Source organism: Anolis sagrei, chromosome 3 (assembly GCF_037176765.1).
Source record: "Anolis sagrei isolate rAnoSag1 chromosome 3, rAnoSag1.mat, whole genome shotgun sequence".
Taxonomy (NCBI): domain Eukaryota; kingdom Metazoa; phylum Chordata; class Lepidosauria; order Squamata; family Dactyloidae; genus Anolis; species Anolis sagrei.
The window spans coordinates 201,437,520-201,464,748 of record NC_090023.1 but is presented as its reverse complement, the minus strand read 5'-3'; the positions used below and the strand labels follow the sequence as shown (position 1 = coordinate 201,464,748).

At 39.9% G+C, this 27,229-nt stretch overlaps 1 protein-coding gene across 1 annotated transcript in view; it reads left to right on the top strand.

Annotated features, from left to right (window-relative positions):
* The window catches only part of PLPP4 (phospholipid phosphatase 4), a 145,052-nt gene that overhangs the window by 34,893 nt on the left and 82,930 nt on the right, over window positions 1–27,229 (top strand). Inside the window, exon 2 of the mRNA XM_060768541.2 lies at window positions 24,891–24,999. Coding sequence (XP_060624524.1) covers window positions 24,891–24,999 — 109 coding nt within the window. The remainder of the gene's footprint in view (window positions 1–24,890; window positions 25,000–27,229) is intronic.

Here is a 27,229-nt window from a genome sequence, read left to right as displayed (position 1 = left end):
ACCTTTTTAATCCCTCCTTGGGCGATCAACTTTCTAAACTTTGCTGGTGTGGGCTCTACTCCCAGTTCCAAACTGCTTCTTGGGCCCCGAGTAAACCTACCAGTCAAGGCTTTGTAGAGTCTCCAGCTGGAGTCCTTTTGAACTGTTTCCCCCCGGAATTTCGTAAGAAACGAAGCTTCTCTACAGGTGGAGCTGATTCACGTCCTGTAGCTAAGCTTTTAACTGTAAGACTGAGCTAAAATGGCTCCCTTTCCTTCCTGAACCCTGGGGAAAGGGGCGGAACTAAAAAACCCAACGATGATAGACAGGTGGGAAGCCACCTTACTGCAAAGTGCATGGAACATTGGAATACATGCAAACACTCAAAGAAAGAAAAGGAAGTTGGAGCTCCTGGTACAGCCGTACCAGAACAACTAGACTTAATGTCAGGGGAAACCTTTACTTTTACCTTTTAGGGCACTGACATCACAGAACAGTTAAAGGAAATAGATTATGTCTTAAGGATTCATATAGAAGTAACATGTAAAAAACTGTATGTAGCAAAAGACAAAGCAATCCACTTGGGGAGACTTTATTTACTACTGGTTGTTTGGACTGTCAGTGATATAGCTAATATCCACTAATCTAGGAATTGGTGAAGTATTGTCAGATAATGATCTAAACTGTGTCATTTCTTTTTGTAATTGTGCTATTGTGGTGCTATCTATTGGCAGTTTTAGTCAGATGTTTGACAGTCTATTTGGAATTGCTCCCAATGCGCCTATCAGTAATAGAACCACAGTCGTTTTCTTTCCTGATAGATGTCGAATCTTAATTTGTCATCTTAATATTTCATGCTCTTTTTCTTCTCTTTGTCTTCGCTTGTGTTGCCCTACAGAATTGCTGTATCCATAATCTGAGCTTTCTTTCTTTTTTTTCAACCATGGTTATGTCTAGCATACATTTCTGTTTGTCATTTTGGATGTTAATGGCCCATAGGATTTTTATATTATTATTTTTGGCAACATTTTCTCCTTACTCTTCCTTTTTTGCACCACCGTCTTTACAAATTAAAATACAATAAAAACCAAACAGATAAAAAGATTAACATTAAAACAGAACTGAACTAGAAGCAATGCCTGAAAACCATTTGCAGAGTATGAGTAACTTGTCCCTGTTCTCTTCTTGCAAGTTTGTTTGTGACTCACTGCTATTGTCCTGTTTTTCTCCTTGGCGCATATATACTGCATTTGTTGCTCCTTCACAGACCATTCTTTAGACTTTGTTCAGTCACTGGAGAGAGCTGTATTGTTTCCACAGTGCTATGGATTTTGCTTTGCTTGCTACTGATCTCAAAGCGTGCAAGCAATACGCAATTGCTAGTCAAAGAATCATCCGTGGTGGCAGCCTGACTTTGGACAAAGGTCCCTCTAGACCTGAAACTTCAAGATGCATTGTTGTTCCAGGGAATGAATAGAGAGTTCGGTTTTATTTGAGATTTCTGAACACCAAGATCTGTTCGATATTTCTGTCAGAAAAAAAGAATGTTAGCCTCCTCACCATCATGCTAAGACTTTAAAAGTTCTGAAAACTAACTTCTTTGGACTACAGCTTTCACAGTCTGTCAATTAGCATGGACATTGCTTAGGGGATTTTGGAGAGTAAAAAGTAATATCCTTAAACAAGCTTGCCACTTCAGTAGGCTTATAGGCCATTGTCTCTGTCAGAATGTATTATGAATAAGGAGTTGGTAGCAATGTAGAGACATATCTCAGTTAACTAAGTAGCTGTTTTTGTAGGAATGACTTTTAACAGAAAATGCAGTACTAGACAAAATAACATGGGAAATATAAGAAATAACATGGAAAAAATAGGTGTGGGTTCCTACACCACACAAAAAAGGAGTTGAATATGTATCAGCATACTTTTTATGTACAACTGACAATATGAACACATGAAACAAAACAACCAAGGCATGTAAGCTTTGGATAAATAATAAAAAACAACTTTTCAGAGCAGTTGCTTTTGCTCTGTGGTTGGTGGTAGGGATGTGCAATCCATTAACGGCCCAGATTACCTACCCGAATGTATCTCCTGTTACGAACCATTATGAAGTTTAAGATCATCTGGAGAGGCCCTGTTCTCGATCCCACCGCCATTGCAAATGCGATTGGTGGGGACAAGGGATAGGGCCTTCTCAGCAGTGGCCCCCCGTCTGTGGAACTCTCTCCTCAGGGAAATCAGACTGGCCATCTCCCTCCTGTCTTTTAGAAGGAAACTCAGGACTTGGCTATGGGACCAGGCATTTGACCATTGAATAGCAGCAAGTGGAAAGAAGACTTAGGCAACTTGTGACAATGATTTGGTTTTTAACTGGTGTGTTCAATCAATTGTTTTTAATTAGCTGTTTTAATGTTTCTAATGTATTTGTTGAATGTTTTCTGATGGTGATGGCATCATATGGTATTTGTTATGAGGCCACCCTGAATTCCCCGGGGGTGAAAAGGATGGGGTACAAATATAGGAAATTAATTAATTAATTAATTAAAAATGGTTCAAAAGTAATCACAAAACGGGGGTGCTTGTGCTTCATTTCTAAAGTGTTTCTAAGGTATGTTTAGTAAAAAAATGTTGTCACCATAACGAGACTAATGAAATGTTGTTACTATTTCGTTACAGTAATTGCACATGTGAATAATTAAACGGCTATAATTGGGGGTCCTATCTCCCTCAATTTTAATACTATTGGGGTGAAACTTGCTACAGTGGCAGAACACATTTACTTCTTTTTTAATTTTTTTCCCCATATTTGCAATAAAAGGGTAGGTACATAGGTAAAGGGGTAGGAAGGGGGAAGTGGAAGAGGTAGTTACAGGAGTGGGTTTTGGGAATGGGGGATGGGGATAATGCGTAAAAGAGGAAGGAATAAGGAGTGGGGATAAGATTGGTAAGGTGTTTCCAGGATTCCCCAGGATGTCTGAACACATTTACTTCTGTTAGCCCACCAAATTTCAGAATGTTTGACTTATCCATGGACTTTTGGCAAATTTTCATTTTTTTTATAAACAACATTTTTAATAATAAAGAAAATGTGTTAGTAATTTCAAAGTGTTATTTCCTTTTTAATTGTGTAGTTCTAACTTTGAAAGTAGTTGTTCTACTCCAGAAACTTTGTTAAATTGGTGGAGACTCAACAGAGCAAAATGTGCTATTTATCAGACGATGCCCATTGTGCAAAGGCAAAGTGTTCGCAGTGACGTAAACTTTCACCATGTTTTTATGACAAAACCAATTACAAAATGACATTTATACCCCAGGAACAGAAATCATAGTGTAGAATATTTACAAACCTATTGGAACTCTGGCTGGCTACAGACCAATCTCCTCTTCTAATTGGGGCTTTCTGATGCTAATGCATACTGGGAAATGTAGTTTATAGCAGAACCTTTTGAATTCTTTGGCATAGGGCTCCTTCCTTTCTCAAAATGCACTGCTCCCTCTTTTCATCATTCCTAATGCTGAGACAAGACTCCATTAATTAATGGCAGGGCAGACAGGCAGGCAGCCTTTTTGGCTTAATGGCTTTGCTTACATGCACAGAATATGAAACTGACTTTGGGAGGCTTCCAAGATTTACAAAACTAAAACAAAAAATATGGGGTAAGTTTCAATTCTAAAATATTTAGTGTGGGACATACAAACACTTCAAATATGGCTTCCCACTTACAAAACTTCTGATTTTCTTATGATTTCCGACTCTTCCGATTTTTTTTTTGCACATGCCTTGTTGATGCAAACCTGGGTGTCCATGATATCCTTATACTTTTTTCTATACTAGCATTAATATATTTGGTTAAGACATACTTGTTTGAAAAATTCTTGTTTATATTAAGACGATTTCATAAACCATTCAAAAATGTAGAGCCAGACCTCAACATATAAGGATCTATCTACACTGTAGAAATAATACAGTTTGGCACCACTTTAATTGCCATGGCACAAGTATAAAAATGATGGAAGTTATCATTTGGTGAGGCACCAGCACTGTTCGGCAGGGAATGTTAAAGGTCTTGTGAAGCTACAACTCCCAAAATTCTGTAACTCTGAGCCATGCACCCTTACGACCCTTTCAGACAAGCTCTGTATCCCAGAATCTGATCCCAGATTATCTGTCAGTGTGGACTCATATAATCCAGTTTAAAGCAGAAAACCTGAGATCAGAACCTGAGATATGGAAGGGCCCTCAATTTCAGTAATTATGTCTGATATAAAAAGGCTTGCAAGTGAAATGCAGCACCAGCCTTCTAATTAATTAATTAATTAATAAAAATCAGCAAGTAATATTAGTCCATGATTCAATGTTCAGGTATAACAACAACAACAAATACAACAACATTATAGGAGGTATGTGTGCTTTAACTTATTTCACCTTTCTCTCCAAGGGAGAAAAGCAGTCTTTGTTAAATCTTTTAGCCTTGAGGAATCTTTCAGATGATTTCCAGGTCACATGGAACCCTTGTATAAACATTATTATATCTGCACCTCAAAAAGTATTTTTTTCCAATCTCAATCTCTTGCTAAGTCCCCAGTGACATCTTAACATGACCCTAGGGTGTCAGAGATCCCTGTTTGAGAGACCAATTGAAGCTGCATCCTACATGTGTCCATGGATTACGTTTTCTTTAATCAGCCCACACTTTTCTTATGATTCCCATTTTGATGGCCGAATTTATAGATCTGCTAGCGAGGCAAGCTTATATGTTCTCTCTCTTTCCCTCAGTTTCTTCTGTTCATATGCACTCAATAAGGGTTAGAATAATAAAACTTTATTTATAGACTGCCCTGTCTCCCTGAGGGGACTCAGGGCGGTTTACAGACAAAAAAAAGGCAAACATTCAATACCCTGAAACAAATACAAACATCTGAGAATAATGAAAATACAAATTAATAACAGTAAACATATAGCAAAGAAAATTAACATCAAAATAAAAACAGAATACAGATAATCAAATAAAACACAATTATACTAATAAACATAATTAATATTAAAACATGTACCCAAGGAAGTGACTGAAATACATAGAAAATGGCAATTATGGTTGTTCTTTGAAAAGTACCATAGCAGCAATGGGGTACAAATAAATTAGCCAACATTCTGATGGAATTGATTTAAAAAGGTGTCCTAGTCTTCCTCCTCTCCATACGCTAATGTGCATAGGTGCATTTTCAAGAGTTTTTGGAGGGAGAGGAGGGTGGGGGGAGTTTTTATTCCTTTGGGGAGGGAATTCCAGAGATGGGGAGCAATCACGGAGAGAGCCCCTTCTCTCATTCCCACCAGCCGTTCTTGTGACGGGGGTGGGACTAAGAGCAGAGCCTCCTCCATTGACCACAGTGCCCGAGATGGTCTATATAGGAAGATGCAATGGGTCAAATATACTGGACCTAAACCATTTAGGGCTTTTAGGAAATGACCAGCACGTTGTATTTAGCTCGGAAGCAGACCGTCAACCAGTGGAGCTGCCATAACATGGGGGTGGTTTCCACTGAAAAAGTGTTTTTTGCTTCTCTTGATAAACTTAATGTCTTATTGACTTCCTACTTGCTTATGAAGATGCTTTGTAAATCAAGTGCAAGGGTTAAGTTTCCTTTGAGCAATTGCATTCAACTCTGAAGTCTGGTCTCTCTCTCTTTTTAAAGCAGTGTATATTTCATGGCGGATATCCTAATTAACCTAATTAAGGTAGCAAGGCAAATATTAAATTAAACTGCATTATGAGCCGCAAAATTAACAGATTATTGGATATAAACATTGAGTTTATGAGTAGCAGCATTTGTTAATTTATTATTTCTCAAGAGCTTTCCATATGAATCTTCAAACTGCATGAGGATGAGAATTCATAAGTCATTTGCTCTTGATTTACCATGACATTAAAAATAAAATGAAAACTACATAATTGGCCTAGGACAAGGACAAGCCTTTCTGTGCTATACTTCTCTTTTAAAAGTTATTATTTTTTTCTACTGATTTTCAAAATGTATCTCCTAGGTGCAACTTTTTGTGTTTTTATGTTTGAAGTGATGAAACATCAGATTCAACAATGAAAGAACATTGTTAATTCTATATAGCCATCCAGTGTCACTGCTACTCACCTAAGATCCCTAGGATAGTATGTGTGTAAAAAACAATGTTTCATTGCTAAACAGGTTTTAGGAAATAAATCTAAGCAAGTTATTTTTTTTACTTATTGAGTCAAGGTCACTGATAAAGGGGGAGCCCCCCGGTGGCGCTGTGGGTTAAGCCCCTGTACTGGTAGGACTGAAGTCCGACAGGTCGCAGGTTCGAATCCAGGGAGAGGCAGATGAGTTCCCTCTATCAGCTCCAGCTCCTCATACGGGGACATGAGAGAAGCCTCCCACAAGGATGATAAAAACATCAAATCATCTGGGCGTCTCCTGGGCAACGTCCTTGCAGACAGACAATTCTCTCACACCAGAAGTGACTTGCAGTTTCTCAAGTCGCTCCTGACACGACAAAAAACAAAACAAAACGGATAATGGAATGTTTTGAAAGCTTTGTGTTTGTAAACCAGTTTGCTTTTTAGTACACCTTAAGGAACTGTCATGTAATATTTGCCCAATATATGACTTTATATGGCTTATAGCTGCTGATAACTGAATAGAGTTACCAGGTTAGATGAGTATTCTATAAGTAAGATTTCAAGGCCAAAACCCAAGACAGGGAGCAGGTACCTCTTATACTATAAGGATTGGACCTTGTTATATCATAGAGGCAGGTCCTTCTTGTGATGTAAGAGAGGTATTTAATGGATCCTGCTTATTTGGTGCCTTTTGGAGCATAGAAGTTGGACAAGTGCAACATACAATGATCTTTGGGTTGAGACAAAGAGTTGGGAATGGCTGGAGTTGAGTGCCCAGGTTTTAAACCTGTGGTATCTATCTGTGTGCCATGCCTAGCAGTTTGGTGGGTGTTATTATTGATACTATAGAATGGTCAGAAGGGGTTAATCTCCCTCCTGTTTGTAAATGGCCAAAATTGCTTTCCTAGTAAGGATTCACAGGCTGTAAGGATCATTAGGTAGGCCTGCTGAAATAGGATGCAAGCTGTAATGCTCTTTGGAAAATAAGTATCTGAGGTATTAGGATATGGATGTTGGTTGTGTGTATTTTGATGCCCAAATGTGTTCCCTGAAATCCTGTTAAGTGCCTTGTTGAAACCTGGAACTTACCAGTTAACTTTGTTCTGGACTCTGTTGCTCTTGTATCTCATTATGGACCTTGATGTACGTTGAATCCCTGGACTCTTAAACAACCTGCCTAGCTTTGATTTATGGATCTTGGATTTCCCTTAAACTCTTGCTTACTTTGGATTGACTCCTGTAACTATGACAATGGTTTGTACTCTTGCACCTTGGACATTATGCAGTGAATCCTCAGCATTTGACTTGTGGTCTGCAACCTTGACTAGTTTACTTTTGCTCCTGAACTGGGTTTGTAGCATGCTCATTGATAAAGAGACTTTGCTTTGTATCTTCAGCTGTTCCTCATAATCGTTTTCCCAAACTCTCAAAATTTCTACCATCTCAATAACATAAAATTTCAGCTGAGCATTTAGAAACAGAGCTGAGTCAGCCAAGGAGAAGAAACTGGCAAAATTACCAAGGGAATGGATAAACAGCACATTAAAGGTTTGAATCATTTTCACTGTCTCACTCTTTGTAGTATTATAAAGTTGAGGACTGAAATTTCATTGAAGGTGTTGAATTCTTACTTGAGTGCCTTCATCTACCCATGTAGCTACACCTCTACTTTAAACCTATCTCACATAAAAATTAAATCTTTTTCTTCTTCTATCATTGCTGTTTGCCCTGAGATTTGTCTTCTTGATGGAATATCAGAAGAAGCCCAGCAATTCCCTGAGACTTCAGCCAACACCTTGAGACTTGGCAACCCTAGCATTGGTCTAGTTTTACAGTTTTATTTGAAAATTATGGGATGTCAGAATGTGTGAAGCTATATACCGTATATGTTACCCCTTCCCAAGGAAACATTAGATCAATACACAGTCAGATAAAGAAATTTATCATATCTTGAAGGATTGAGTTAACCAAAAAAAGAACTAGAGGAAAGGTTTATATGAGCCCATCCTGGCGATTTCATGGAGACTATACATCATTAGAGGCACCCAGGGATTAAGATGCTTTTCATCACTGGCTTCACACTGGTATTTTGCAGATTCGGTGATAAATGCAGCCATTGCCCCACTCGGAGTCTTCAGTATGTGTTCATTGGATTGAGGAATGGGACATAGAAAGACATAGAGTATGCAGTTATTTTCTGTTATGGGGGGAGCATTCCTCTGAATTCAAACCAAATAAAATTACAATCAGAGTCAAGCTACCTTCTCCAGAGTCTCAATGTGGTCCTGATACCTTTTAAGGGATTTCTGGAATGTATAGGAAGCTGTAATGTTTCAAATCATACATATTTCTACAAGTCTAAGGTCTGCCCACAGGTCATCTGGACTCTTTCCTGTTGTATAACCTTTTTCACTAGCTGTCAAGATCTCAGCATTTTTCAAGTACTCCAGGAGTACATAGCTGCTAAGCATATAAAAACAACAGCTCTTTCGTTTCTGAATTTTTTTCCAGTTCTTCCCACAGTATGTTTGGTGAATATTAAAACCCTGTGCTCCTTAGGGCAATCAAAACCAATAAGGCTGGCTTTACAGACTGTTAATCAAACAGAGTAAACACTGTATGTTTTCTGTTCAGAAATATAATGTGTAGCACATCCCTTTCAAAAGAAAGGACAAACAAAACCTGACTTGCGTAAGCATAACAGCTGCTAATACTTTTTTCAAAAATCCAGTTGAAATAGATATTATACTTGTTTGGCCTTTGGAGGATTATAAAACATGCCAGCGGTGGACATTTGTCCAGATGCCAGGGAATTGGGATAATTATCAGTGCCACTAAACTAGTTTAGATCATTGCATCCTTTATTAAGTCTGAATAATGTTTTCTGAACAATAAACACGGCAGGAAGTAAGGCATACTGCTGCCACTGATTTGGAAGGGACTGATACATGAGCTGGAATATTCTTTTGGTATTCTATGAAACTGCATATTTATGTTGATTTCTTGATGCAGCTCACAGCTCAAAAATGTTCCCTCCCAATCCTTACTTACTAGGCAGCAGCCTCTGTGAGCGACAGGAGTCTGTTCTCCTGTCAATAGGGATCCAGTAAACCTAAATCTCCACTCCTCCTTCCAGCAACCTCCAGTTCAACAGTCACTGGTGAGAAATTAGTGGGAATGTCAGCCTTTGGTCACCGTACCTAGTGCCTGTTAAGTCAGGAGTGGGGGACTTTTACTTTCCCTATGTATTTCAACATGATTTAATAGATACAGAGTATGCATATGAATCACTTATGAATGCATGATGCTAGGTTATGCATTTGTAATTGTGATTGTGAATTACAACTGCATATTTTATGGGACAATACATAAAAATGAATATCAAATTTATTTTCAGTCCATGACAATTTTGTGTGAGTTCACAAATGTACTTGCTTTGCCCTACTATCACCCGAATCCATTCATTTTTAAATGAAGAATGCACATGAAAATTCAAATATATTTGCATCACAATGTGCATTTTACATTCTATGTTACCTCAAAATTCATCTATGCTACTTACCTGTGCTGAGAACGGTGTCACAATGCCCAAAGAAGTGCAAAATCTGATAAATAGATATATCCTGATCCATGCATTAGTCTGTAGATTAGAACAGATTAAGGAAAGGGTATCCAACTCATTTTCACCAAGGGCCACATCGGCCTTATGGTTTCCTTCAAAGGGCTGTTTGTAATTGTAAGTCTGTATTAATGTAACTATGTTGCCCTGACATTGAATGCTTTGCAGGCCACATAAAATGATGTCGCGGGCCAGATTTGGCCCATGGGCCTTATACTTGACATTTGTAGATTAAGGTATCAAAAAAATTCATGCCAGAATTTGCCAAGACTGCATTCCTCAAGAATTGTTAGAATAAGCTCCTTAGGAATTGTAACATGAGTATCTGGTATAATCGATTCTCCCTCTGAACCACTGCTTGCAGTCAGCTGCCATTTCTGTAGAGATGATTTTTCTGTGACTGGTTCCTTTGAGCAAAGACTCTATATGCATCAGCCATAGTTTTACACTCCCTGTGTTTCCCCTTTTTCCCACTCTGTAATCTCTTGATCATAGTGTTTCCACTTTCTGTTCATGATTGTGAAAGTGAAGGAAGTGCACAGGGAGAAAATAAATTCAGTGGAATTGTGGTGTTTGAGGCAGGTTTTATGAATACAACAGATTCCCAAGAATGAATCCAAGAGCAAATCAACTCTGAACTCTCACTAGAAGCAATGATGATTAACTGAGGCAGTTTCATTTTCGGCATACCATGAGATGGTATGCTTCATTGTAAAAGACATTAATGCTGGGAGATCATAGAATCATAAAGTTGGAAGAGACCTCATGGGCCATCCAGTCCAACCCTCTGCCAAGAAGCAGGAAAATTGCATTCAAAGCACCCCCGACAGATGGCCATCCAGCCTCTGTTTAAAAGCCTCCAAAGAAGGAGCCTTCACCACACTCTGGGGCAGAGAGTGCCACTGCTGAATGGCTCTCACAGTCAGGAAGTTTTTCCTAATGTTCAGATGGGATCTCCTTTCTTGTAGTTTGAAGCCATTGTTCCGCGTCCTAGTCTCCAGGGCAGCAGAAAACAAGCTTGCTCCCTCCTCCCTATGACTTCCTCTCACATATTTATATATGGCTATCATGTCTCCTTTCAGCCTTCGCTTCTTCAGGCTAAACATGCCCAGCTCTTTAAGCTACTCCTCATAGGGCTTGTTCTCCAGACCCTTGATCATTTTAGTCGCCCTCCTCTGGACACATTCCAGCTTGTCAATATCTCTCTTCAATTGTGGGTGCCCAGAATTGGACACAATCTTCCAGGTGTGGTCTAACCAAGGCAGAATAGAGGGGTAGCATGACTTCCCTGGACCTAGACACTATACTCCTATTGATGCAGGCCAAAAGCTCATTGGCTTTTTTTGCCGCCGCATCACATTGTTGGCTTATGTTTAACTTCTTGTCCACGAGGACTCCAATATCTTTTTCACACGTACTGCTTTCAAGCCATACACCCCCCATTCTGTATCTTTGCATTTCATTTTTTCTGCCTAAGTGGTGTATCTTGCATTTTATTTATTTATTTATTTATTTATTTATTTGATGTACTTATTAACCGCCATTCTCAGCCCATGAGGGCGACTCATGGCGGTGTACAGTACACATAAAAGACAATTACAAAAGAGCCAGTTTCAACAACATATAAACTAAACAACAATTACAGACAACACTAAAAATCCGCTTCGTCTCATAGTGGAATCATAACCAGTCTCATATTCCTTGTTCCATTCCAGTTCTCTTTACCGTAATGTTTAGCACTTAATTAAATGCCCTCTCGAACAGCCATGTCTTAAGGCTTTTTCGAAAGGACATGAGGGAGGGCGCCTGTCTGATGTGTGCAGGGAGAGTGTTCCACAGCCGGGGGGCCACCACCGAGAAGGCCCTCTCCCTCGTTCCCGCCAGCCGTGCCTGTGAGGCAGGCGGGATCGAGAGAAGGGCCTCCCCAGACGATCTCAAGGTCCTCGTGGGCTCGTAGGCCAAGATGCGGTCCGAAAGGTATTTTGGGCCGGAACCGTTTAGGGCTTTGTAGGCCAAAACCAGCACCTTGAATTGGGTCCGGTAGCAAATCGGCAGCCAGTGGAGCTGGGACAACAAGGGCGTTGTGTGCTCCTTGCCACCCGCTCCAGTTAGTAACATGGCTGCCGCGCGCTGAACCAGCTGAAGCTTCCGGGCCGTCTTCAAGGGCAGCCCCACGTAGAGAGCGTTGCAGTAATCCAGGCGGGATGTGATAAGAGCGTGTACCACCGTGGCCAAGTCAGACTTCCCGAGATACGGGCGCAGCTGGCGCACGAGCCTAAGCTGTGCAAATGCTCCCCTGGTCACCGCTGAAACCTGGGGATCCAGGCTCAACGATGAGTCCAGGGTCACACCCAAGCTGCGAACCTGCGCCTTCAAGGGGAGTGCGACCCCGTCCAGCACAGGCTGTAACCCTATACCCCGTTCGGCCTTGCGACTGACCAGGAGTACCTCTGTCTTGTCTGGATTTAATTTCAGTTTGTTCGCCCTCATCCAGACCGTTACAGCGGCCAGGCACCGGTTCAGGACCTCGACAGCCTCCTTAGTAGCAGGTGGGAAGGAGTGACAGAGTTGGACATCATCTGCGTACAGATGACACCGCACCCCGAAACTCCGGATGATCTCACCCAGCGGCTTCATGTAGATATTAAACAGCATGGGGGACAGTATGGAACCCTGTGGCACCCCACAAGTCAAAGGTTGTGGTGCGGAACAGGAGTCCCCCAATAACACCTTCTGGGTGCGGCCCTCCAGAAATGACTGGAGCCACTGCAAAGCAGTGCCCCCGAGACCCATTTCCGCAAGGCGCCCCAGAAGGATACCGTGGTCGACGGTATCGAAGGCCGCTGAGAGGTCCAGGAGCACCAACAGGGACACACTCCCCCTGTCTAGCTCCCGGCGCAGATCATCCACTAAGGCGACCAAGACCGTCTCGGTACCATGCCCCGGTCTGAAACCAGACTGTGCCGGATCCAGATAATCCGTGTCTCTCAAGAATACCTGGAGTTGTGAGGCCACCACGCTTTCCATGACTTTGCCCAAAAAGGGGAGATTGGAAACAGGCCGAAAGTTGTCCAATTTAGTGGGGTCCAGTGATGGCTTCTTCAACAGCGGCTTTATAATAGCCTGTTTTAGGCTCGCTGGAATCTTGCCTTCCCGAAGGGAGGCATTCACCACCACTGTTACCCACTCAGCCAATCCCCCTCTGGCCTCCCTCAGAAGCCAGGATGGGCAGGGGTCTAGGATGGACGTGGTGGGCCTCATTCCTCCAAGTATCTTGTCCACATCCTCGGGTTTCACAAACTGAAAAGAATCCATCAAAATAGGACAAGCAGGTGCTCTTGTTACATTCTCGGAGACTGCATCTAACGCGGCGTCCAGCCCAGAACGGATCAAGGCGACTTTGTCTGCAAAGAACCGAGCAAATGCTTCACAGCGCGCTACCGAATTGTCAGGGCTCCCACCTGCAGTGGTGGGAGTTAAAAGACCTCTGACAATCCAAAACAACTCCGCCGGACGGTTCTTTGCAGACGCAATAGTGGCCGCGAAGAAAGTTTTCTTTGCGGCCTTTATTGCCGCGGCATATGCCCTAAGAAAGGACACAAACCGTGCTCGGTTTGACTCGCTCGGATCCAAACGCCACACGCTCTCTAGTTCCCTCTTCCTTCGCTTCATCACTGCCAGCTCCTCAGTGAACCAAGGGGCTGGTTTAGCTCGGCTACTTGAGAGGGGACGTTCCGGAGCAATCATGTCAATAGCCCTGGCCATCTCCCCATTCCAGAGAGCCACCAAGGCTTCGACATGATCACCTACCGAGGTGGCGGGAAAATCCCCAAGAGCCGTCAGGAATCCATTCGGATCCATCAGCCTCCTGGGGCGGACCATCTTAATAGGTCCTCCACCTTTGCAGAGGTTAGGGGGAGCAGTGAGCCTAAATCTGATCAGGAAGTGGTCGGTCCATGGCAACGGAGAGATGGACAACTCCTCCACTCCATTTTCACTGTTGAATTTCATTTTGTTAGTTTTGGCCCATCTCTCTAATCTGTTAAGATTATTTTGAATTCTGCTCCTGTCTTCTGGAGTATTGACTATCCCTCCCTGCCTTCTAACCCTTCATCTAAGTCATTAATAAAGTTTTTTAAAAAATACCTTTATTAGAATTTTGCTTACAGATATTTTAAAAGGAAAGAAAGTTCTGAAGGAGGTGAGGGCAGGTTAATGAGGGACGAGACAGGAGAGAGATTGAGGGGTATCCATTGGATCGGGAGAAGTAAAGTGGAGGGTGGAGAGAAGGTGGGGATGGGAAGACAGAAAATCCACTACGATAGAATAAAATGAAATTAAAAAAAACATGAGAAGATACTGAAATAAAAGTGGTGTTGACTTCCACGTTCATCTTCCTTGCATCCTTATCTTCTTTCTCTATCTCAATAAGATTATTTGCAGTAGGTCGCTTCTCTTTTTATTTCTTCATTGATCTGAAACCTAGATTTTCCCATCTTGTCTTGTAGTTTAGGGTCATTGTAAGCTTTGTCAAGCTTTCATTTAATCCTTATATAATGTCCAGTCGGTCGGTTTCAGAGGTTTTCCCCCTGAATCTCTTAAGTAAAAGGTCAATGTGTTCATATCCATTATTTCCCGTAGTTTGTTCTCCAGATCTTCCTTTGATGCCATTTCCTTCGATTTCCATTTTCTTGAGAGTACAATCTGAGCAGCAGTGGTCAAGTAGGTGAACAGTTTGTCTTTATTTTTTATCAAATTCAATATCTTCGTCTGTGATTCCAAATAAGAAATATTCTGGTTTAAGCTGTATTGTAGTTTGTAAGATCTTCTGGCTGGCTTCTTGGATCATTTTCCAATGTTTTCTTACTTTGGGGCAGGACCACCACATGTGGCATAGTGTTCCCACCTGTGTTTCACATTTCCAGCATGTGTTTTGGGACTTTTTGTACATTAGGCCTAATTATTGTGGAGTGATGTACCAGCGGAAGAACATCTTGTATCAATTTTCTTTTAGTTCAATTGCATAAGTGTATTTTAATTTTACCTTCCAAATCGGTTCCCATTCCCTCAGATTTATCGATCTTCCTACATTCCTGGACCATTTCACCATGCATTCTTTTATTCGGTCTCAATAGACCATTCTAACAATTTGGAGTAGATCTTAGTTGTTGTTTTTTTTAGTCATTTTGTATTACGGGTTCCCAGAAATCATATTTTTCAACGAAACCCACTTTTTAAAGAGTATTCTTGGTAGTACATTTATTTTTATTTACTCAATTCTGCCCAGTAGTGAGAGTTTCAAGTTTTTCCATAGGTTTAGATCTTTTTTAATCCCCTTCCACATTGACTTGTAGTTATTTTTTAGTAATTGGGAATTTTTGGCTGTTATCTGTATTCCAAGGTACTTAGTTTTTGATGAGATCTGCATGTCTACCATTTCCCTTAGGGTCTCTTGATTTGCCTTGGACATATTTTTTGTCAAGATCTTTGTTTTTTTCTTATTTATTTTAAGTCCTGCCAGGCTGCCAAATTCTTCAATTTTTTTTTGTATTCATTTTAGAATGTTGGTTCTGGGTTCTTCAATAAAACAAATCAGGTCATCAGCAAATGCTTTTACTTTGTAGTTGTGCTTATCGATTTTTGCCCCTTTTAATTTCTGGTCTGCATATATACTTCTCATTAGCATTTCTATTGACATAATAAAAATTAATGGGGAAAGGGGGCATCCTTGTCTCGTACCTTTATTGATTGGGAAGTCCTCCATCGGGTGGCAATAAATCCAAATCGTTGCCCTCTCTGATCCGTAGATTGCTTGAATTGCGTTCTTGAATCGGTGGCCCATATCCATTTCCTTCATTAGGAGTTGGAAGAAGTCCCAGTTCAAGTTGTCGAAGGCCTTCTCTGCATCTAATGCTAGGAAGGCCACTTCTGTCTGGTGGTTTACCTCATAAAACTCTATTAAGTCTATAACCATTCTGACATTGTCTTTGAGGTGTCTGTCCGGTAGGAATCCACTTTGGTCTTCTCCAATCCATTTGATCAACCATATTTTGAGTTGTTTGGCCAATATGTTGGCAAAAATTTTGTAATCGATATTGAGCAAGGATATTGGTCTATAGTTCCTTACGTCAGTCTCATCTGAATTTTCTTTATATTTTCTTTATATTATATTAGCTTCTTTCTAGGAATCCGGTATCTTTCCCTCTGTCAGAGCCCGGTTCATTATTTTTTTGAGGAAAGGTGTGATCTCTTTCATTGCTTTGTAGAATAGAGCTGTCAGGCCATCTGGCCCTGGTGCCTCGCTCCTGTCCAAGTTTCTTATCGCTTTGTGTATTTCTTCTTTGGAGATTTCTCTGTTTAATAGGTCTCTATGGTAATTTGAGATCTTCTCCAGTTTTTGCTCTCCCAAATAATAGGTAATATCCTCTTTTCTAATCTGATCTTTCGTGTAGAGCTTAGTGAAGAAATTGAAGAATTCTTCTCTAGTTTCTTTGTCTGATGTAATTGTTTTATTTTCTGTGGAGATTCTTCTGACTAGCTTTGCTTGTTTTTTCTTCCTTATTTTCCTTGCCAGCCAGAGGCCCAGTCTGTTAGCATTCTGGAAAGTTCTTTGTTAAATTTTAAATCTTTTGTCATGTGTTTGTCTCTAGGTGATGTTTCTGCTTCTTTAACGGATCTAATTCTTTGTTTGATTGTAGATCCTTAGTGTTCATTTAAAGTTTTTTTCTCTTTCTTGTTTTTTTCTGATTGTATCTCTTGCATCTTCAGTCTTCGTTTTTTATTCTTAGCCGAATTCTACTGGATGAGGTAGCCCCATTACCTCTTTACAAGTGTTCCAGATTGTCTCTGGATTCATGTCTGGTGTGCCGTTCATGTTGAGGTACTCCTTTATCAGTCTTCTGTTTGTTTGTATATCTTCTTTTTTCAATAGATTGTCGTTTAGTCTCCATCTTCTCGTATTTTGTTTATGGTTAATCTTCATTACTATTGGGCAATGGTCTGAATAGTTTTTGGCTAAAATTTTGATTTGGGAAATTTTGGCAGTTAAAGATTTTGAAGTCCAGATCATGTCAATTCTTGATCAACTGTGGTGTCTGTTGGAGAAGAATGTGTAGTCTTTTTTCTTTTGGTTGTGGATTCGCCATGTGTCTTGCGGATCAAATTCTTCCTTCATCTTTAGTAAGGTTTTTGGGAGAGTACTAATCTCTTCATGTTTTAAGTTTTTCGGTTTTTGGGTTTTGTCCATTTTAGTGTCCATAACGCCATTGAAATCTCCAAAGATGATCAGGTTGATCATCCAATACAAATTGATTAAGCTTGAGGAGTGATTTTTGCCCATTTTAATAATAAATTAAATTAATTAATTTAATTGGTATTTGGTTACTGCGCTTCTCCTTAATTACTTAATCAATTGATTACATTGTAAAATTGATTGGATATATTTTAGTTTGATTTAATTTAATTTAAATTATTTTGATTATTGGGTCGCTGTATAAAAAGGTTGAGCAAGTATCTCAGTTTGATTATATTGGTTCCTCCTTGGTTATCTCATCACCTTCTATTTATTTGCCCCCCCCCCCCGGTAGTTAGTTTTCTCTGTACCTTGTAGGTGCTTTATGTGTCTTTTAAAAGTCTCAAGTCTGTCTCCTTTATCCTCTCTCTCGCTCCCTTTGCTCCTCTTTTGTATTTTTTAAAGTCTTCCATCTTCTGTTCTCTGTGATCTCTGTATACTGTGTCTCTTCGGGCTTCTCAGGTTTTTTTTAATGTAGGATGATTCCCTCTAAATTAAATTAAATTAAATTAAATCCTATATTTCCTCACTCCCATTCTCCATTTGGAGTTTTAGTTTACTCCCTTTTCTTTCTATTTAATTTAAGGTTTTTAAATGGTCTGGTACCAGATTCCTAGGGCTTTAATAGCTCCTTGGGCTTTAATAGCCGGGCAAAGCGCCCTCTCCTCCCGGGGAATTGGAATGTTTTCTTGAGTAGCTTATTGTTACCTCTGTGGCTGGTCTTCCAACCTCGCCTTTCTTTGGATTGCCGTCTCTTCCAAATTTAAAAGGTGAGCTGGGCTGGCAGTAATTGCGGGCTGTCACCCGCCTCCCTCTTCTCGATCCTCACGCCCATGGCCCCTTATGCCAGAACCACTCAGTCGACTCCCTTGAGGGGAAATAAGCTTTTGGGGTCATCTGCGGTGGCGTTTTGGCTTTGCGTCTCCCCTGGCTTCAATCCACTGGGGGAGGGGGGTCCTATTTGCCCTCCCAACCAAAGAAGTGGTTGGCACTTTGAGAGCCCTCAGAATGCCCTGCCTGCCATCATCAGCGCTCACTGGAAGTCTGTCATTAATAAAGATGTTGAACAGGACCGGGTCCAGGACGGAACCCTGCGGCATTCCGCTCGTCACTTCTTTCCAGAATGAAGAGGAAGCATTGGTGAGCACCCTCTGGGTTCGTCCCCTTAACTAATTACAGATCCACCTAACCGTAGTTTTACCTAGGCCACACTGGACTAGTTTGTGTGCCAGAAGGTCATGGGGAAGGTAGCTGGAAAAGTGACATTACACTACAGGTGGTTTCATTCAACCAGGACCCCACACTATGAGTTTGCATGCAGTTAGTGACTGAGGCGTTTGGAGGCCTCTCATTTATGAGTCACCATAAGTTGTAGTAAGCTTGATCACAATCAATAACAGCAGCAGCGTCTCCTGATGTCCAGGATTTAATAGTTGGCATTTCCAGCTGAAGAATTAGGTGATGTGAAAGATCTCCATTTGACAGCTTGGAAAGTTGCTGCAAATTAGAGTAGAGTAAATCTTGGAGAAGATACATTTTTCAATCCCAGACTCCCACTGGCTAATATGCTGTCTGGAAAATTCGAAAGTTGTTTTCCAAAACAATCCCTCTCTTCCCCAGCAGTCTGAATTATTGATGGCACAGAACTGCAGTCAGTAGCATCTGTGGACAGTGACATTGAAAGGATGGTAATGATTACAATGAAAGCCACAATAAAGGTTTTTCAGATTTAAGACTAAGTAACACTGGAATAGATGCAGAAATTCTCTGGCTTAGTTTGAGGCAGTTTCCTATGAAATCACGTGGCAGTCTTTCAAATGCTATCTCATGTATTAAATTGGGTCTTCAATAGGATGAGATAATGTTTTTCTAGAGTTTCTTGATTGTAACCACAAGACGCCCACTCAATAATCAGTGCAATGGTTTCTTGTTTGTTGCTGGAATCTACAGATGTGCCAATCTGTCAAGCTAGATCTTGTCAAAGTTCTTCTTTTTAAAATGATTTTCTTTTGAATAGTTGTATTATTACTTCTTTTTTTGTTATGTTTTAATGTTCTCTGTTTTTAATTCAATCCCATTTTAATATGAAAATGTAATTATTTCAAAGCTTTTTTTTTAAAAAAACACACACACACGTAAGATTGATATTAGCTAATTCGGTTTTAATTGGTTTTGTTAAACCACTTTTTGTCCTGAACTGGGAAAAAGTGGTATATTAAATAAATCAATCAATTGCCAAGCTGCTTCTAACCTCAAATGTATTCAGTTGAATGGAAGTTCAAAGGTGTTTATCAAAATATATTCATTTATGTTCATATTTTTCATGCATATTCTGTGTGCAGAGATGAGAAGAGAGTACAGTGAAGGAAAATTATTTTGTACAAACTTTCTTAACTTATTAGAATCTATATTCAGTTTTGGATCATTTAACTCTTTGATGCTGATCTACAAAAGGGGAACTAACTATGCAAAGTGTGTGACAGACTGAAAGTGGAAGAGAGAACTCACTAAAAAGAAATAAAAAACTTGTATTTATAATACATACAGTAAAAAGGTAAAACTGTGTTACATTAAGTTAAATTTGTCTTTATTTGCTTTTAATTGCTGTATTTCAATATTAATATCCAATCTATACCACAATCTATACAGAGTTTGTGGTATGATATAATATGGAGTATAGTATTGCTGACCGAAAGGTCACAGGTTCGAATCCGGGGAGCAACGTGAGCTTCTGCTGTTAGCCCTAGCTTCTGCCAACCTATCAGTTCGAAAACATGCAAATGTCACTAGATCAATAAGTACCGCTCTGTTGGGAAGGTGACGGCGTTCCATGCAGTCATGCTGGCCACAAGATCTTGGAGGTGTCTACGGACAACACTGGCTCTTTGGCTTTGAAATAGAGATGAGCACCAACTCCCAGAGTTGGACACGACTGGACTTAATGTCAGGGGAAAACCTTTACCTTTACCTATTAGTTAGGCCTATTTTTAATACTACTTGTATATCTCAAACAAGTAGAAACTACTTTTTTTGGCATCTCCCATTTGCTATGGATGCTGGTTGACTCAGAGTCAACAGTATAACACAGTTTCCATTAATTTCTCTGGGAATCCCACCATTGCAACATAAAGAAAGAATAGCATTTAATCAAGCCGAGTCTGATATAACCTAACATTTTGCTTAAAGTGAGCGACCATTTGCTAATGAGATATCAAAACCCCCACATGATATTTTATGCTTTTGATCCCCAGTGACTGTTATGCAGAAACAGATTTTCCTCTCCTACTACAGGGAATATATTCATCATGCCTGACAAACTCCATGCTGCATGAATTTGTCTGATTGCTTTTAAAGCTGTCCAAAGTGGCAGACATCACTATATCATGTAGTAGTGAGTTTGACAGATTAAATATGCAATATGTGAATTGTACTTTCTTTTGTCTGGATTCTCCTGTCCTTCAGCTGTGTTCTCATATTGTATCTGTGTGTGTGTGTGTGTGTGAGTGAGTGTGTGTGTGTGAGTGAGTGTGTGTGTGTGTGAGAGAGAGAGCTCCTCTCCTCTTCCCCTTTTTTGATGCCATGAATTATTTTATCTACTTCCATCATGTCTTTTCTTACCCCCCCCCCTTTAAACCAAACACTCTCAAATATAACTCCATTGTTTTCTTTCTCCGTGTTTCTTTTTTTCCAGGTTAGCAATACATTTAGAAAATATTTACACAGTATTTGATGTGTGGTAGCACCATAGATATGCAGAAGGAAAAACCTGTGCGTTGGGTAGAATAGGGTTATGAGGGCATTTACTTCTGCTGGTAGTACAATCATGGAAAATAATGTTGTTGTTTATTTGTTCAATCACTTCTGACTTTTCGTGACCTCATGGACCAGCCCATGCCAGTGCTCCCTGTTGGTCACCCCTCCTTTAGGCACCTTCAAGATCAAACCAGTCACATCAAGGATTCTATCCATTAATCTTGCCCTTGGTCTTCCTTTTTCCTTTCATTTTTCCAAGCATCATTATCTTGCCCAGCTTTCCTGTCTCCTCATGATGTGACCAAAGTACTTCATCTTTGCCTCTAATATCCCTCCCTCGAGAGAGCAGCCGAGCTTTATTTCCTGGAGTATGGACTGGTTGGATCTTCTCGCGGTCCAAGGCACTCTCAAAATTTTCCTCCAGCACCACAGTTCTAAAGCACCTATCTTTCTTTGCCCAGCCTTCCCTATGCTCTCACATACATAGGTTACCACAGAGAATACCATTGCTTTAACTATGCGGATCTTCGTTGCCAGTGTGATGTCTCTATTCTTCACTATTTTATCGAGATTGGTCATTGCTCTCCTCCCAAGAAGTAAGCGTCTCCTGATTTCCTGGCTGCAGTCTGCATCTACAGTAATCTTTGCACCTAGAAATACAAATTCTGTCTCTGCTTCCACGTTTTCTCCCTCTATTTGCCAGTTGTCAATCAGGAAAAAAATATTGGGCTCACTTTAAAAACAATAATAGATTGTGCTATCAAAAATGAAGATACAGTTGGAATTGATACTGTTACAAATAAGTGTATAGACACAGCATTTGTATTGGTATTTGTTATTTGACACACTTTTCCCTTAAAAAGAGCACTAGAAGTTACTTGCATGGTTTACAGACCATTTTAAGGATCCACATTTAATTCAGAAAGAGTTGCCTTTTATTTCATAATGTTTGCAACTGCATATCCTATCCTCATTGACCAAATAAATATGTCTTCTATTAAGCTGTCAGAGTGACTAATGCAAATGGATGGCCCTCCTCCCATAGATTTGGGGGTTGTACTATAGTCATTCTATACTCTATATTGATATATTATTTTATAATATACTAGCTTTACCTAGCCATGTGTTGCTGTGGCCCATTCTGGTTAAATGGAAAAGAAAGAAAAGAGGAAGAACAGGTTTCCAAGGGGGTGTAAGAATCTTATGTCACAATCTGTTGTTTTGAGTTATGTCACTCAAAACAAACAGATCCTCTATCTATCTATCTATCTATCTATCTATCTATCTATCTATCTATCTATCTATCTATCTATGTGGACTATCTACAGACGTCACATGCAACTCCTAGAACAATTCCATCAGTGTTGCCCCTGAAAAGTCCTGCAAAACACAGTGTTTTCTGTTGGTCATGGAGGTTCTGTGTGGGATGTTTGGCCAAATTCTATCATTGGTGGGGTTCAGAATGCCCTTTGATTGTAGGTGAACTATAAATCCCAGTAACTACAACTCCCACATATTTTCCCCAAACTCCATCTGTGTTCATATTTGGGCATATGGAGTATTTGTGTCAAGTTTAGTCTAGCTCTTTCATTGTTTGTCCACAGTGCTCTCTGGATGTAGGTGAACTACAACTCCAAAACTCAAAGTCAATGCCCACCAAACCCTTCTAGTGTTTTCTATTGGTCATGGGAGTTTTGTGTACCAAGCTTGGTTCAATTCCATCAGTGATAGAGTTCAGAATGCCATTTGATTGTAGGTGAATAATATATCCCAGCAACTACAACTCCCAAATGACAAAATCTTTTTTTGAGAGAGAGATGGTCACTCTTTTGGTTAGTAGGTGCCTTGTGGCCAAATTTGACAGCAATTCGTTCAGCGGGTTTTGAGTTATGTCATTCAAAACAAACAGATCCTTTATATATATATACGTGGACTATCTACAGACGTCACATGCAACTCCTAGAACTATTCCATTAGCATTGCCTCCAAAAAGTCCTGCAATTCTCTTGGGAATACAAGTGGACAAATGTCAGCATGCTGGAAGAAGCAAAGACCACCATCATTGAAGCGATGGTTCTCCACCATCAACTCCACTGGACTGGCCATGTTGTCTGGATGCCCGACCACCATCTCCCAAAGCAGTTACTCTACTCTGGACTCAAGAATGGAAAACTAAATGTTGGCAGGCAGAAAAAGAGATTTAAATATGGGCTCAAAGCCAACCTTAAAAACTCTGGCATATACACTGAGAACTGGGAAGCCCTGGCCCTTGAGTGCTTCAGCTGGAGGTCAGCTGTAACCAGCAGTGCTGTAGAATTTGAAGAGGCACAAATTGAGGGCAAAACAGAGAAATGTGCCAAGAGGAAGGTGCGTCAAGCCAACCCTGACTGGGACCGCCTTCCACCTAGAAACCAATGCCCTCACTCCGGGAGAACATGCAGGTCAAGAATAGGGCTCTATAGTCACCTACGTACCCACTGCCAGTACACCGATTTTGGAAGACAATCCTACTCGAACCACAAGGGATCGCCTAAGTAAGCAAGCAAGTAAGATGTATACCTTTCATACTAGGTCAGAGAGATGGGAATGCTCTGAATAACATGCAGAACACTTTTCATGAAAACTGAATTCATGAACTTGCCTGCCCGAGAAAACACAGATGAAGTTTAAACCTGATAGGATATCTCTTAATATAACAATTTAACCTTGCAATAATCCTCCTTGTTCTTTCTTCCTTTTGGAACTTGTGATATTGCCACTGTAAAAATTGTATACAAAATTGCTGACAGCCCTGATCTACTGACCTGTGGGTTAGTAGTTCAGAAGATAAGTCAGTCTTTCTTATGATATTGTAGAAGAGGGAAATAATAGCTGGTCCATCATATTTTTTGTTAGAAAAAGTGATTAATTTTAGTAACAGCCCAAAATGTCTTGGGCCCAAGCATGCCCTTTTGCTAGACATCTGTTCGAGAGTCTGCCTGAAATGAAATTGGGCCCCATTGTGGTTTTCCCTTCTATAAATAAAAGCAACCCATGTAAGATTCTTTTATTTTTATTTTATCTTAATAATTGTAACATTTAATTATTTTAAAATATATACAGGGCGTTTAAATTATATAGTTTTTAAGGTTGTCAGCCACTTTTGATTTTGGTCCTGAGATAATGGTGATAATGATGATAATAATATTTTATTTGATGGGCAGTTTGTCTACTGTATGGAAGTTAGTTCAAACTGTTCCAAATGTCGGATCCCATTGGGTTGCTGTGAGTTTTCTGGGCTTTATCGCCATGTTCCAGTAGCATTCTCTCCTGACCTTTCGCCCATATCTATGGCAGGCATCCTAAGATCTGTTGTGAGGTCTGTTGGAAACTAGAGACCTGGGGTTCCCAGATGTTTTTGGCCTACAACTCCCAGAAATCCTAACAGCTGATAAACTGGCTGAGGTTTCTGGGAGTTGTAGGCCAAAAACATCTGGGGACCCCAGGTTGAGAACCACTGAGCTAGACAAATGAGGTGGGAGAAAGAACACTTGTCTATATGAGGCTAGTGTGATTGTTACGATTGACCATCTTGATTAGCATTTAATGGCCTTGCTGCTTCAAAGCCTGGCTGACTGGAGGAATCCTTTGTAGGGAGGTGTTAGCTGGTCCTGATTGTTTCCTGTCAGGAATTCCCATGTTTTTTAGTTTAGGTTTTTATTGACATATTGCTCTTTATTGGATCCCATTGCTTGGCAATTTCACCACGTGACTGAAATGTTTTCGCACTTTCACTTTGGTTAATAACAATGCAAAGAAAAAAAAATCCAGCTTGTATATTGAGCTATATAAAAGCTGGAAAAGCTACAAATATTTTGTTTTTTTTTTTTGTTTAATTTATTGTGTAAATGTGTTTTTATATATGTTTCACTGTTTATCTAGAAATGGGGAAGGTTTTAAATGTCTTGTTCATGGTTATCCCTACTTGGGAAAGATTTCAGTCTCAAGAGTTTCTACATGTAATTGTGGCATGCAGGAATCCCCAGCATTTTAAAACTCTCTTCCTTGAGATACACATTCAAATAATGTGTTCTCTTTTTCTTTTATTTAGCTTTACAGAATTTTTGGATCCATTCCAGAGAATTATTCAGCCAGAAGAGATCTGGCTCTATAAAAACCCTTTGGTAGAATCTGACAACATACCTACACGCCTCATGTTTGTAAGTACCTGAGATTTCAAGACTGTTTAATGACTATATGAGACTTATGTAACAACAATGTCTTAGTAAATATGAAAATAGAGATAGGCAGGTATGTCTTTTTAAGGAACAGACTGAAGCAAGGGACATTTACTTAAATTTGTAGGCTGCAAACATGGTGTAAACCCAATGAACACTTTACATTATTGGTTGCTACAAATATTGGCTTTACTGGAGTTGCTAGTAAAGGTACCAAGAAACTACCATAATTTAAGCAAAATATTTTTTTCAGTCTATAAACTGGCATATGAAAAGCAATTGAAAATATATATTGATTTTTAGATAAGAACTTGAAAAGATAAGGAAATGAAAAATAGTGATTATATTAAAGCAGGATTATAAGACCCTCCAGATGCTAATGGATTTCAAGTTTCTGTCAGTTTATCCAATAGGGAGAAGTAGTGGGAATTGCCATCTAATATCTGGAGGACCACATGTTTCCCAACCTTGCCTTAAAATGAAGATTCACAAAAACACATGCAACGGAATAAATAATTATGAAATAGGAAGAATTAACATGGAATGACTAGACAATGCTGCGGGACAATTATTTTAACAGGACAACAATGGTGATATGTTTTTAATGGTTTATAAGGTTTTTATAATATTAGGTTGAATGTTTTTAATTGTACTTTATGAATGCATGGCATCAAATTCTACCAATTTCTGTAAGCCACCTTGAGTTGCCATAAGGCTGAGAAAGATGGGCTACAATTGCTGTAAATAATAATAATAATAATAATAATAATAATAATAATAATAATTTCCTAGTTCCAACAGACCTCACTACCTCTGAGGATGCTTGCCATAGATGTAGGTGAAATGTCAGGAGAGAATGTCTCTAGAACATGGCCATATAACCCCAAAAAACATACATCAACCCAACAACAACAACAACAACAACAACAACAACAACAATAAATAAACAAATCCTCGATGGGTTGCTGTGAGCTTTCCAGGCTGAATGGTCATGTTTCAGAAGCAGTCTCTCCTGAAGTTTCGCCCACATCTATGGCAGGCATCATCAGAAGTTGTGAGGTGTGTTGGAAACTAGGCAAGTCAGGTTTATATATCTGTGGAATGTCCATGGTGGGGGAAAGAACTCTTGTCTGTTTGAGGCACGTGTGAATATTGCAATTGGCCACCTTGATTAGCATTGACGGGCCTTGTAGCTTCAAAGCCTGGATGCTTCCTGCCTGGGTGAATCCTTTGTTGGGAGGTGTTAGCTGGCCCTGATTGTTTCTTGAAAGGAATTTCCTTGTTTTTTGAGTCTTCTTTATTTACCATCTTGATTTTAGATTTTTTAAATACTGGTAGCCAGATTTTGTTCATTTTCATGGTTTCCTCCTTTCTGTTAAAAATGTCCACATGCTTTCTGTTGTAATTGTCACACTTGCCTCAAGCAGACAAGAGTTTTTCTCCCACCTTGAACATTCCACAGATATATAAACCCCACTTGCCTAATTTCCCACAGACCTCGCAACCTCTGAGGATGCCTACCATAGATGTGGACGAAACATCAGGAGATCATGCTTTGGAACATGGCCATACAGCTTGGAAAACTCACAGCAACCCAGTGATTCTGGCCATGAAAGCCTTCGAGAACAAATCCATGATGCATTTTTGGTTAATGATAGCATTGACTAATTTAACAAGGTAGTGTGGATACTGTCAAAGAAATAATGTTGATGTGCTTCCCATCTCTCACAGATGAGATATGATTAAGGATGTCAGGGTTTATCAGAATGGGAACATTGACTTTTATTATTAGTATCAAACTTGTGCTTATAGTTTTGTTTATTAGTTTATGATTGATCATTTCTGGATTGGGCCTAGGTATTAAATGATATACAGTATGACCACTGTATCCATGGAATTGGTGGTTGTGGTTTCATGTATCCATTTCCAAAAAGGATTACTTCCCTAAGTATTTTCTAAGGCCTTCAGTGTGACTGTATAGTATTCTTGGCCTGGATGTCCTTCATTTCAACAAGGTTTGCTCTTATTCATTATGTCATATATCCATACAAAATCTGGGAACGTATTCCCTCATGGATATGGGAAGTGTACTTCACAAATTTAGGTATAAGTTGCAAGTTTTACAAATTTACTGTATACACTATATACTCATGTATAAGTATAGAAACTTTGGTCAGAAAATCAAGGAAATGACAGTGATGGCCTTGGGCTA